The sequence below is a fragment of the Bombina bombina genome, chromosome 3 (assembly GCF_027579735.1).
Source record: "Bombina bombina isolate aBomBom1 chromosome 3, aBomBom1.pri, whole genome shotgun sequence".
NCBI lineage: Eukaryota > Metazoa > Chordata > Amphibia > Anura > Bombinatoridae > Bombina > Bombina bombina.
In genome coordinates, this window is record NC_069501.1 from 515030783 (window position 1) to 515045120 (window position 14338).

Consider the following 14338-nt stretch of genomic DNA (forward strand, 5'->3'; position numbering starts at 1 on the left):
CATTCTGTTACACAAACGTCTGTCAGAAGTTCCTGACGTCCAGGCTTTTTGTCAGGCTTTGGCCAGAATTAAGCCTGTGTTTAAAACTGTTGCTCCACCATGGAGTTTAAACCTTGTTCTTAATGTTTTACAGGGCGTTCCGTTTGAACCCCTTCATTCCATTGATATAAAGTTGTTATCTTGGAAAGTTCTATTTTTAATGGCTATTTCCTCGGCTCGAAGAGTCTCTGAATTATCAGCCTTACATTGTGATTCTCCTTATTTGATTTTTCATTCGGATAAGGTAGTCCTGCGTACTAAACCTGGGTTCTTACCTAAGGTAGTTACTAACAGGAATATCAATCAAGAGATTGTTGTTCCTTCTTTATGCCCAAATCCTTCTTCAAAGAAGGAACGTCTACTGCACAACCTGGATGTAGTCCGTGCTCTAAAATTTTACTTACAGGCAACTAAGGAATTTCGACAAACGTCTTCTCTGTTTGTCATTTACTCTGGGCAGAGGAGAGGTCAAAAAGCTTCCGCTACCTCTCTTTCTTTTTGGCTTCGTAGCATAATTCGTTTAGCTTATGAGACTGCTGGACAGCAGCCTCCTGAAAGAATTACAGCTCATTCTACTAGAGCTGTGGCTTCCACTTGGGCCTTCAAGAATGAGGCCTCTGTTGAACAGATTTGCAAGGCTGCAACTTGGTCTTCGCTTCATACTTTTTCCAAATTTTACAAATTTGACACTTTTGCTTCATCGGAGGCTATTTTTGGGAGAAAGGTTCTTCAGGCAGTGGTTCCTTCTGTATAAAGAGCCTGCCTATCCCTCCCGTCATCCGTGTACTTTTGCTTTGGTATTGGTATCCCAGAAGTAATGATGACCCGTGGACTGATCACACTTAACAGAAGAAAACATAATTTATGCTTACCTGATAAATTCCTTTCTTCTGTAGTGTGATCAGTCCACGGCCCGCCCTGTTTTTAAGGCAGGTAAATATTTTTTAATTTATACTCCAGTCACCACTTCACCCTTGGCCTTTCCTTTCTCGTTGGTCCTTGGTCGAATGACTGGGAGTGACGTAGAGGGGAGGAGCTATATGCAGCTCTGCTGGGTGAATCCTCTTGCACTTCCTGTTGGGGAGGAGTAATATCCCAGAAGTAATGATGACCCGTGGACTGATCACACTACAGAAGAAAGGAATTTATCAGGTAAGCATAAATTATGTTTTTCAGATCGACGATATACTCTTATATATATACCATTTCCTCTGCTGATTTTCGTTTCAGTACTGGTTTGGCTTTCTACAAACATGTAGATGAGTGTCCTGGGGTAAGTAAGTCTTATTTTCTGTGACACTCTAAGCTATGGTTGGGCACTTTTTTAATAAAGTTCTAAATATATGTATTCAAACATTTATTTGCCTTGACAGTCAGTTTCATATTTGGGATAATGCATTTGAATCAATCATTTTTCTTACCTTAAAAATGTGACTTTTTTCCCTTTGGGCTGTTAGGCTCGCGGGGGGCTGAAAATGCTTCATTTTATTGCGTCATTCTTGGCGCGGACTTTTTTGGCGCAAAAAATCTTTTCTGTTTCCGGCGTCATACGTGTCGCCGGAAGTTGCGTCATTTTTTTACGTTCTTTTGCGCCAAAAATGTCGGCGTTCCGGACGTGGCGTCATTTTTGCCGCCAAAAGCATTTAGGCGCCAAATAATGTGGGCGTCTTATTTGGCGCTAAAAAAATATGGGCGTCGCTTTTGTCTCCACATTATTTAAGTCTCATTTTTCTTTGCTTCTGGTTGCTAGAAGCTTGTTCCTTGGCATTTTTTCCCATTCCTGAAACTGTCATTTAGGGAATTTGATCAATTTTGCTTTATATGTTGTTTTTTCTCTTACATATTGCAAGATGTCTCACGTTGCATCTGAGTCAGAAGATACTTCAGGAAAAATCCCTGTCTGGTGCTGGAACTACCAAAGCTAAGTGTATCTGCTGTAAACTTTTGGTAGCTGTTCCTCCAGCTGTTGTTTGTATTAATTGTCATGACAAACTTGTTAATGCAGATAATATTTCCTTTAGTAATGTACCATTACCTGTTCCAGTTCCATCAACATCTAATGTTCAGAGTGTTCCTGATAACATAAGAGATTTTGTTTCTGAATCCATCAAGAAGGCTATGTCTGTTATTCCTCCTTCTAGTAAACATAAAAAATCTTTTAAAACTTCTCTTTATACAGATGAATTTTTAAATGAACATCATCATTCTGATTCTATTGACTCTTCTGGTTCAGAGGATTCTGTCTCAGAAGTTGATGCTGATAAATCTTCATATTTATTTAAAATGGAATTTATTCGTTCTTTACTTAAAGAAGTACTAATTGCTTTAGAAATTGAGGATTCTGGTCCTCTTGATACTAAATCTAAACGTTTAGATAAGGTCTTTAAATCTCCTGTGGTTATTCCAGAAGTTTTTCCTGTTCCTGGTGCTATTTCTGAAGTAATTTCCAGAGAATGGAATAATTTGGGTAATTCATTTACCCCTTCTAAACGTTTTAAGCAATTATATCCTGTGCCGTCTGACAGATTAGAATTTTGGGACAAAATCCCTAAAGTTGATGGGGCTATTTCTACCCTTGCTAAACGTACTACTATTCCTACGTCAGATGGTACTTCGTTTAAGGATCCTTTAGATAGGAAAATTGAATCCTTTCTAAGAAAAGCTTATCTGTGTTCAGGTAATCTTCTTAGACCTGCTATATCATTGGCTGATGTTGCTGCAGCTTCAACTTTTTGGTTGGAAACTTTAGCGCAACAAGTAACAGATCATGATTCTCATAATATTATTATTCTTCTTCAACATGCTAATAATTTTATCTGTGATGCCATTTTTGATATTATCAGAGTTGATGTCAGGTTTATGTCTCTAGCTATTTTAGCTAGAAGAGCTTTATGGCTTAAAACTTGGAATGCTGATATGTCTTCTAAATCGACTCTACTTTCCATTTCTTTCCAGGGTAACAAATTATTTGGTTCTTAGTTGGATTCTATTATCTCAACTGTTACTGGTGGGAAAGGAACTTTTTTACCACAGGATAAAAAATCTAAGGGTAAAAACAGGGCTAATAATCGTTTTCGTTCCTTTCGTTTCAACAAAGAACAAAAGCCTGATCCTTCATCCTCAGGAGCAGTTTCAGTTTGGAAACCATCTCCAGTCTGGAATAAATCCAAGCCTTCTAGAAAAGCAAAGCCAGCTTCTAAGTCCACATGAAGGTGCGGCCCTCATTCCAGCTCAGCTGGTAGGGGGCAGGTTACGTTTTTTCAAAGAAATTTGGATCAATTCTGTTCACAATCTTTGGATTCAGAACATTGTTTCAGAAGGGTACAGAATTGGTTTCAAGATAAGACCTCCTGCAAAGAGATTTTTTCTTTCCCGTGTCCCAGTAAATCCAGTGAAAGCTCAAGCATTTCTGAAATGTGTTTCAGATCTAGAGTTGGCTGGAGTAATTATGCCAGTTCCAGTTCTGGAACAGGGGCTGGGGTTTTATTCGAATCTCTTCATTGTTCCAAAGAAGGAGAATTCCTTCAGACCAGTTCTGGATCTAAAAATATTGAATCGTTATGTAAGGATACCAACGTTCAAAATGGTAACTGTAAGGACTATCTTGCCTTTTGTTCAGCAAGGGCATTATATGTCCACAATAGATTTACAGGATGCATATCTGCATATTCCGATTCATCCAGATCATTATCAGTTCCTGAGATTCTCTTTCCTGGACAAGCATTACCAGTTTGTGGCTCTGCCGTTTGGCCTAGCTACAGCTCCAAGAATTTTTACAAAGGTTCTCGGTGCCCTTCTGTCTGTAATCGGAGAACAGGGTATTGTGGTATTTCCTTATTTGGACGATATCTTGGTACTTGCTCAGTCTTCACATTTAGCAGAATCTCATACGAATCGACTTGTGTTGTTTCTTCAAGATCATGGTTGGAGGATCAATTCACTAAAAAGTTCATTGATTCCTCAGACAAGGGTAACCTTTCTGGGTTTCCAGATAGATTCAGTGTCCATGACTCTGTCTTTGACAGACAAGAGACGTCTAAAATTGATTTCAGCTTGTCGAAACCTTCAGTCACAATCATTCCCTTCGGTAGCCTTATGCATGGAAATTCTAGGTCTTATGACTGCTGCGTCGGACGCGATCCCCTTTGCTCGTTTTCACATGCGACCTCTTCAGCTCTGTATGCTGAATCAATGGTGCAGGGATTACACAAAGATATCTCAATTAATATCTTTAAAACCGATTGTACGACACTCTCTAACGTGGTGGACAGATCACCATCGTTTAATTCAGGGGGCTTCTTTTGTTCTTCCGACCTGGACTGTAATTTCAACAGATGCAAGTCTTACAGGTTGGGGAGCTGTGTGGGGATCTCTGACGGCACAAGGAGTTTGGGAATCTCAGGAGGTGAGATTACGATCAATATTTTGGAACTCCGTGCAATTTTCAGAGCTCTTCAGTCTTGGCCTCTTCTGAAGAGAGAATCGTTCATTTGTTTTCAGACAGACAATGTCACAACTGTGGCATACATCAATCATCAAGGAGGGACTCACAGTCCTCTGGCTATGAAAGAAGTATCTCGAATTCTGGTTTGGGCGGAATCCAGCTCCTGTCTAATCTCTGCGGTTCATATCCCAGGTATAGACAATTGGGAAGCGGATTATCTCAGTCGCCAAACGTTGCATCCGGGCGAATGGTCTCTTCACCCAGAGGTATTTCTTCAGATTGTTCAAATGTGGGAACTTCCAGAAATAGATCTGATGGTTTCTCATCTAAACAAGAAACTTCCCAGGTATCTGTCCAGATCCCGGGATCCTCAGGCGGAGGCAGTGGATGCATTATCACTTCCTTGGAAGTATCATCCTGCCTATATCGTTCCGCCTCTAGATCTTCTTCCAAGAGTAATCTCCAAGATTCTGAAGGAATGCTCGTTTGTTCTGCTGGTAGCTCCGGCATGGCCTCACAGGTTTTGGTATGCGGATCTTGTCCGGATGGCCTCTTGCCATCCGTGGACTCTTCCGCTAAGACCAGACCTTCTGTCGCAAGGTCCTTTTTTCCATCAGGATCTCAAATCCTTAAATTTAAAAGGTATGGAGATTGAACGCTTGATTCTTGGTCAAAGAGGTTTCTCTGACTCTGTGATTAATACTATGTTACAGGCTCGTAAATCTGTATCTAGAGAGATATATTATAGAGTCTGGAAGACTTATATTTCTTGGTGTCTTTCTCATCATTTTTCTTGGCATTCTTTTAGAATTCCGAGAATTTTACAGTTTCTTCAGGATGGTTTAGATAAAGGTTTGTCCGCAAGTTCTTTGAAAGGACAAATCTCTGCTCTTTCTGTTCTTTTTCACAGAAAGATTGCTAATCTTCCTGATATTCATTGTTTTGTACAAGCTTTGGTTCGTATAAAACCTGTCATTAAGTCAATTTCTCCTCCTTGGAGTTTGAATTTGGTTCTGGGGGCTCTTCAAGCTCCTCCTTTTGAACCCATGCATTCTTTGGACATTAAATTACTTTCTTGGAAAGTTTTGTTCCTTTTGGCGATCTCTTCTGCCAGAAGAATCTCTGAATTATCTGCTCTTTCTTGTGAGTCTCCTTTTCTGATTTTTCATCAGGATAAGGCGGTGTTGCGAACTTCTTTTGAATTTTTACCTAAGGTTGTGAATTCCAACAACATTAGTAGAGAAATTGTGGTTCCCTCATTATGTCCTAATCCTAAGAATTCTAAGGAGAAATCGTTGCATTCTTTGGATGTTGTTAGAGCTTTGAAATATTATGTTGAAGCTACTAAGTCTTTCCGAAAGACTTCTAGTCTATTTTTTATCTTTTCCGGTTCTAGAAAAGGCCAGAAAGCTTCTGCCATTTCTTTGGCATCTTGGTTGAAATCTTTAATTCATCATGCCTATGTCGAGTCGGGTAAAACTCTGCCTCAAAGGATTACAGCTCATTCTACTAGGTCAGTTTCTACTTCCTGGGCGTTTAGGAATGAAGCTTCGGTTGATCAGATTTGCAAAGCAGCAACTTGGTCCTCTTTGCATACTTTTACTAAATTCTACCATTTTGATGTATTTTCTTCTTCTGAAGCAGTTTTTGGTAGAAAAGTACTTCAGGCAGCGGTTTCAGTTTGAATCTTCTGTTTATGTTTTTCATTAAACTTTATTTTGGGTGTGGATTATTTTCAGCAGGAAATGGCTGTCTTTATTTTATCCCTCCCTCTCTAGTGACTCTTGCGTGGAAAGATCCACATCTTGGGTAGTCATTATCCCATACGTCACTAGCTCATGGACTCTTGCTAATTACATGAAAGAAAACATAATTTATGTAAGAACTTACCTGATAAATTAATTTCTTTCATATTAGCAAGAGTCCATGAGGCCCACCCTTTTTTGTGGTGGTTATGATTTTTTTGTATAAAGCACAACTATTCCAATTCCTTATTTTTTATGCTTTCGCACTTTTTCTTATCACCCCACTTCTTGGCTATGCGTTAAACTGATTTGTGGGTGTGGTGAGGGGTGTATTTGTAAGCATTTTGAGGTTTGGGAAACTTTGCCCCTCCTGGTAGGAATGTATATCCCATACGTCACTAGCTCATGGACTCTTGCTAATATGAAAGAAATGAATTTATCAGGTAAGTTCTTACATAAATTTTTTTTTTTTTTTCTTTCATCATTCATATAAAACATACAGTTTTAAACAACTCTCTAATTTACTACTATTATCAAATTTTCTTTGTTTTTTGTTATCCTTTTCTTGAAAAGCGTGAAGGTAAGCTCAGGAGTGTGCATGTGTCTGCAGCACTATATGGCTAGGGTGACCATATTGCCACTTTAAAAAGGGACACATGAAAAATACATATGTCAGGGTTCTTATGCAAAACATTTTTTTAAACAGCCCTGACATATGTATTTTTCATGTGTGTCCCTTTTTAAAGCGGCAATATGGTGACCCTATATATGGCAGCACTGTTTCCTATCATGTAGTGCTTCAGACTTGTGCAGGCTACCTATCTAGATATCTTTTCAACAAAGAATAACAAAAACTGGTCCCTATAACTATTTACAACTACACCCTATAAATCTCTCTAACTGCTTACTATAATATCATAGTTGCTATATATATATACTATACTATATATATATATATATATATATATATATATATATGGAAAAGTATAGAAAGAGACAGGCGCACAGGGGCACACTTCGTGTAATATGTTCACAATCAGTACATGAATAACAGTGGGGGAATTATCCGCGCTCACCTGGTGTACCCTCAAGTAGTGAGGTACTAGAAATGCACTTCTATGGTTGTACTCTGTTCCTTTGCTCCCTTTTCGTTTGTCCACGCTCCTCCAGTATTTGGTGTATCTCCAATGGGTCACCGTTGTCCGTTTCCAGTGGTATGGGGAGTAAGGGGATATTATATGTATAGATGTGTGTGTCTAATCTATATGTCTCAATTGACCACACTGTACACTATAATATAGCAGAGTTTTAAAAACCATAGATTTATTTTGGTGATTTAAAAAGACACACTTGTCTTGTAAAAGTTCAGATATACAAATATATTTACAAATAGACAAACATGTATATACACAATAATGAGCCATAGTGCAGACAAGTTACTGGATCCTTATACAAAAGGTCAGTTTCCAAGTGCATACACTAAAATGCTCCACAAGTACTTAACGGTAGAAAATCAAAGATAGTGGAGCTGTATAAGGTAATCGGTTGCTACGCTACACAAACAGCGAGAAAGCTCCGATTTAAGCCTTTGGTGCTCCCTAACTGTGTATCTTTGATTTTCTACCGTTAAGTACTTGTGGAGCATTTTAGTGTATGCACTTGGAAACGGACCTTTTGTATAAGGATCCAGTAACTTGTCTGCACTATGGCTCATTATTGTGTATATATATGTTTGTCTATTTGTAAATATATTTGTATATCTGAACTTTTATACATACAGTTGCACAGTATTATAGGTCATTTTGGTCTAGATTACAAGTGGAGTGCTAATTTATCGAACACCCATAAACGGGCGCATGATAATTAATTAACCAGCCATTACAAGTGGCTGGTTATTGCTACAGCAAGCTCGCTGTAGCAATTAGCGCTCTGAAAGTTAATCAGAGATCTGTTCTCTGGTTAATTTTCTAAGTGTCCCCCAATTGCCCCCAAATTTAAGTGTGGTGTTTGTATTATTAATATTTTTTTGCTTTTCTTTTTTTAAATAAAACCACACAAAGCAGTTTTTAAGGGTTAAAGTTGGCATGTGTGGGGTGTGCCTTTACATTGTGGTCTATGGGGAACTGTGTGTTCCCTTTGAATGTATATGTATAAATATATATATATATATATATCTTTATATACACAAACTCATAGAAAAATATATATTTACATTTGCTGCCCATCGCTGCGTGAGTTACCCCCTTCACTGCACTTAGGTTCTCATGACGTGTCTCACAGCATGAGAACGCGGCTCCCATTGAGCACAAAGCTTCCATGCAACTATGTATGCTTCTGTTACGACTGGATCGCAAATATCGCGCTTGTGAAAGCGCAATTTTGCACTCCACTTGTAATCTGGTCTGGCCCTTTGTCTCCTCCTACTGCACCAATAATTGCCTTGTTGCAAAATATAGCTGTTCTCATGCATTGTTTATGTTTATGACTTATATTTGTGCATATCCTGTATTGATGGATTTGCACGGTTGAGTGATTGAGTAGAGCAGGATATAAAGAAGTCATAAAATGATAAGAGAAGATATAAGTGATAGATTAATAATTTATGGTGAGATAGAGATAGTATATAGCTAAATGTTTTATAAGGGCCGGCATACCAGAAGTTGAAATCTAAGGAAGAAGAGATGATGTGCACTATTAATAAGCATCACTGTAATTTACTCAACAGGTCATCTCTAAAACAATTGTTAATGGAGTATCATGAGGGGAAAAAAGCTCAGACTTGCTGTTACTTATAGTACATCTGGCACTGAAATGGTTAAAGGGGGATTATCCCTGTATGTTGTTCAATAAAATGGCAAATAAAACACCTCAACAAACTTTAGTGTCAGAGTTTTAAAGGGACACTGAACACATTTTTTTTCTTTCATGATTCAGATAGAGCATGAAATTTTAAACAACTTTCTAATTAACTCCTGTTATAAAATTTTCTTTATTCTCTTGGTATCTTTATTTGAAATACTAGAATGTAAGTTTAGATGCCGGCCCATTTTTGGTGAACAACCTGGGTTTTCCTTGCTGATTGGTGGATAAATTCATCCACCAATAAAAAAGTGCTGTCCAGAGTTCTGAACCACACAAAAAGCTTAAATGCCTACTTTTTCAAATAAAGATTGCAAGAGAACGAAGAAAAATTGATAATAGGAGTAAATTAGAAAGTTGCTTACAATTGCATGCTCTATCTGAATCACTAAAGAAAAAAATTGGGTTCAGTGTCCCTTTAAGTTCTCACTGGTTTCAAAATGTACATTACAAAATGTAAGCCATGCACTTCTACAGCAAAAATGTTACTACTTGAAGGATTTTGGAACTCAGACTAGTTAAACAACCAGTCAACACAGTAGATTTGCATAATCAACAAATGCAAGATAACAAGACAACGCAATAGCACTTAGTCTGAACTTCAAATGAGTAGTAGATTTTTTTCTGACAATTTTAAAAGTTATGTCTATTTCCACTCCCCCTGTACCATGTGACAGCCATCAGCCAATCACAAATGTATACATGTACCATGTGACAGCCTTCAGCCAATCACAAATACAAATACATATATGCTGTGAATTCTTGCTGGTGACTCAAAAAGTTTAAATATAAAAAAGAATGTGCACATATTTTTTAATGCAAGTAAATTGGAAAGTTGTTTAAAATTACATGCCCTTGCTGAATAATGAAAGTTTAATTTTGACTTGAGTGTTTGTTTTATGGGCAATCAAAGGGTTAAATGACTTGTGATTTTGTTATGCAGCAATCATTTAACCCTTGATTGTCCTTTGTTTCCAAGCAATCAGGGGATTAGATAACTGCTACATGTTTTTAACAAGGGATTAATTTACTTCTGTGTGTGTTTAAAGGGACAGTAAAGTCATTATTTAGAAAGGGCATGCAATTTTAAACAACATTCTAATTTACTTTTATCATCAAATTTGATCTTGTGGTATTCTTTGTTATAAATTAAGCTAAAGGTAGGATTGTATGTTAATGTATAAGCCCTTGAAGGCCGCCTCTTATCTCAGGGTATTTTCACAGATTTTCACAGTTAGATAGTGCTAGTTCATAAGTGTCATATAGATAGCATTGTGCTCACTCCTGTCTGTTACAAGAATGTGTTAATATAACAGTCTCTTTAAGCAATAAACGGGTTACAGTTCAGCTGCATTTGTTATTGGCAGAGGATTGAAAGCACTGTTTTGTTTATGTGTATGTGTTTGTTAAGGAAACCAAGAGTTTAAATTACTGTTCTTTGTGTTACTGGAACCCAGGAGGTCAAATCATAAAATCATGCTTGTTAATGGTGGTAAACGTTAAATCACAGACAACAGAATTTGAATATCTGTCTATTATATGCATGTGTGTATTGTGTCTGTGTATTTATAGAAGAAAATCTTACTTTAATTCCAGAGTTTGTGTTTAAATATTATAAGTAATTCTGAACTTTGTGACATCAACTATAACATCGGACATAGCATAATTAATTGCGTCATCAATTATCTCACTCATTACATAACATGTAAGGCCAAAAACAATTGCTTCTAGAATTTGAAATTCTAATGTGCTTCCTCATGACTTTAACCCTTTCTTGTCAGGGCTAAAGTAACAACTGTTCCGATGTATACAAATTGAAACCACACGATTGCGAGATTTCAATTATTGGATCGCGTCTGGGGGGCGTCCCTACAACCCTAGGAACGCCCTCCAGACCGCAATCAAATCCTGAAAGCACAGAAGGCTTCAGGACAGCCGTTAGCTATGACGTTGTATTCCGTCATAACGGCTTTAAAGCCCAGTGTAATTATGACGGAATAGAACGGCATAGCGGCTTTAAAAGGTTAAAGGGAAGTTAAATTATAAATAAATGCTACACATAGTGATGTATTCAAAAGCAAAGTTTAACTTGAGAATAATTGCAGGTATGTTTTTATTTAGTTATTTTAGTTGTTAAAATATTGATTATATATATGAAAAGAAATGGGAGCCACCACGTTGTAATTTAGGCCTCACTAGTTTTTAAAATCCTATTATCTTGTGTTATATCCTCTGCTGAATCAAGATAAGGGCAGTTATAAGTGAGTTACTAGCGTTTCAATCTCATGGTGTCTATTGTCCCTTTACAATGTTAATGGGAAGCCATACTTGACTTGCTTCACTTCTAAGTAGTTAGTGTTAATAAGTAAAAGCTGTACTGCTCTTGCTTACAGTTAAGGGGACGTGTTAAAGGGACGTGAAAGCCAAAATTAAAATTTAATTGTTCAGATAGCATGTACATTGTTCTTTTGCTATCCTTTGTTGAAAAGGGTATATGGATAGGTTCAGGGGCATCGGTGCACTGCTGGCTGGTGAATGGTGGCTATAAACATTTGTCTCTTGTCATTGGATCACCATATATATTCAGCTATCTCTTAGTAGTGCACTACTGCTCTAGAGCTGACATTAACTATGCGTTTAACTCCTTTGCAGAGGTTAAATACATAGTTATGCAAGCATGAGTGCAATAATAAAGTACAATAACACAGAGCATTTTCTTTTTGCATTTCTATGTCCCTTTAATTAGTAATTCTACTCTGGTTGTTAATGGGTTAATTGTGCTTCTTTAACTAAGTCTTCTACTTTTACTGGTAGTTGTGACTTGTGTTTACTGTTCTTACCAGCAGTTAAACAGTTAATGTACATTGAGTATCCTGGATGTGCTGCTCTTTCGGGCTTTAATTAATTTTCGTGGATGGGGTTAATGGAAAGGGAGTGTTCTATCTGCTCTTCCTGGTAGATAAGGGGTTAATGGAGGTTTCTGAGTGTTATAGTTTTATTCAGTGGCTGGGGTTAACGGGGGGAGTGTCTCAGTCATGCTGTGCAGGGTGTAGGGGGTTAGTAATCTCTTGGCTGTCTTCCTGGATGACAGCTGGAGGTGCAGAGCATTTCACATGTGTGTGTGCTCCGCAGATCTGCGCAGTCCCCCTCTCACTGTCTGTCACACTCCTCCTCCCCCATATCTGAGCTGGGAACAATGAGCTTCAAGACTGTCAGAGCTGCATGGGGAAACCGGGAAGGTATTGTGTGACCAGACACACCCCTCTATGTGACACCGTGCTGTGAGAATATGTGTCTGTTATAATGTCTGCTCTGTCACACACTGCATCTTTGTCACAGTGCATGTCAACGTTGGCTTAACATTCAGTGTGTCTTTGTGAGGTTCACATTGTGTCTCCGGCAAGGTGGATGTCATTCACTATTTGCTTTTTTGCCAATGTCACTATGTATCAATGTCCCATTGTTCTGTTATGTCATATTGTAGTTGTGTCTGGAGTCACAATGTATTATTATTGTGTCTGGGAAAGTCACATTGTGTGTCTGTGTGTTACATTGTGTCTGTTGGTGTTACTGCAGTCAGACGCATATGTGCTGTGTTTGGGGAGGTCTGTATGAGGAGGGGGGAATGTGATCAGCAGTTCTGCAGCATTTGGGGGGGGGCTGGTTACCATGACAATGCATGAAAGCCCATAATGAAACTATAGCTAGCACATATACACGTGCAGACTGTAATGCAGAAGATGCTGTGACAGCTGCATTTGGAAAGTTCAGTATAACAACAGCAGATACATGTTTTGCTCTGTATAGGGACATCGGGAGCTGCAGTGGTTGTGACAGGAGTTTCTCCGTACACAGAGGGATAAATAGTCACCCATCTAGCTGCTAAATTTCCAGATGTGCAATATCAGACAGGACTTTGGGTGAGTCACTGACTCTCTGTCTGACCCTGCACACTGCGGGGATAATCCCAAAAGCCCACTCCTCCCTACCCTCATACTGCTAAACTTGTCTCACCCATCTTTACTCCGTCCTTATGGGGCGGTGGTATTTAAACAGTGCCAACAGTAGATATTGCACACAAAAAAATCCAAGTAACAGAAAAATAACCATGAAATCAAACTACTAAATATTTATATACAAACAATACATAAACGTGTTTAAAATGTAAAAAAAAAGCAATGCATAGATGTAAGTCTTTCTTTGTGACTAACATTCACTCCTTTTTTTGTTTGTATCCTACCTTATTTTTGGCTCACTTTCTGAGAATTCATATTGTTAAGGATTTCAAATAGTTTGCTTTAGCTGCTGTGCCTTTAAGAGCAGTGAGTGGGGCGGGTTTAAGCTAAATGTAGAACCCTCCTTTGAAGTGGGCTGAGTAGGGTGCAGTGTCCCTAACAGTAATAGAATGAGCTCCCTGCTGCAGAGACCCCGCAGAGCTGCACACCTCATCTCCAGGTAAGGGCATTCACTTAGTCCCCCCAGAGCCCCCCTTCAGCTGTGAAACCTTATACTTGTAGCCGTTAGCTCTGAGGAGGACGCTGTGTTTAAACCTCCCGCTCACCTTATAACTGTGCATTAACACTGAGATTGCTAGGTGTGCCTGCAGTGCTAGATTCACTTTGTCACTCCATAATCCAGTATCTCAGACCCTAAAAAAGCTTTTATTTAGTCTTAAAACAAGGGAGGGGGTGGTGGAGAGTGTAATGATCTGTACTGCTACACGCATTAAAGTAGGAAAAGTACACAGAGTTACATTTATATCTTGTTTCTATGTTATTCTATTGATGCATTTGTTCAATTTGGAAGAGTCGTATTTAGGAGTGCTAATTGCTTGTGTACTGATATTCGGATGTGATATGCTGGATGATAAACTATATAGTAACATTTACTAGTATACTAATCATAATATAACTGTATAAAAATACATTGCAGCAGCATAATGTGACAAAATGTATTGCAAAATAGTTTAATATACAAAACTTTATATGTAGATTGCTGCACCCGCTAATAAGGATTCAGTATAAGTTTTATGATCATGTTATCAGATTCAGTATTTATAAACAAAGTAACATGAGTCATTTCAGTCATAACTTCTGCAATTTTACACATACTTTTATAAAATATATATATATATATATATATATATATATATATATATATATATATATATATATATATATATATATATATATATCATTAATTTTATACACACAATGGTATAGCAGCTGGGTTTGGAAATATTTGCCAATCA

At 38.0% G+C, this 14338-nt stretch overlaps 1 protein-coding gene across 6 annotated transcripts in view; it reads left to right on the forward strand.

Moving 5' to 3' along the window:
- The window catches only part of NAV1 (neuron navigator 1), a 345632-nt gene that overhangs the window by 155119 nt on the left and 176175 nt on the right, over positions 1-14338 (forward strand). The window contains exon 1 of one of the 6 annotated variants that reach the window (XM_053706930.1): positions 12202-12326. The exons of 4 other annotated variants lie outside the window; for them this stretch is intronic. In XM_053706930.1, coding sequence (XP_053562905.1) covers positions 12310-12326 — 17 coding nt within the window. In that variant the 5' untranslated portion in view covers positions 12202-12309. Of the gene's footprint in view, positions 1-12201; positions 12327-13452; positions 13543-14338 lie in introns of those variants that run through there. One more of the 6 variants, XM_053706929.1, reaches the window with a different exon arrangement.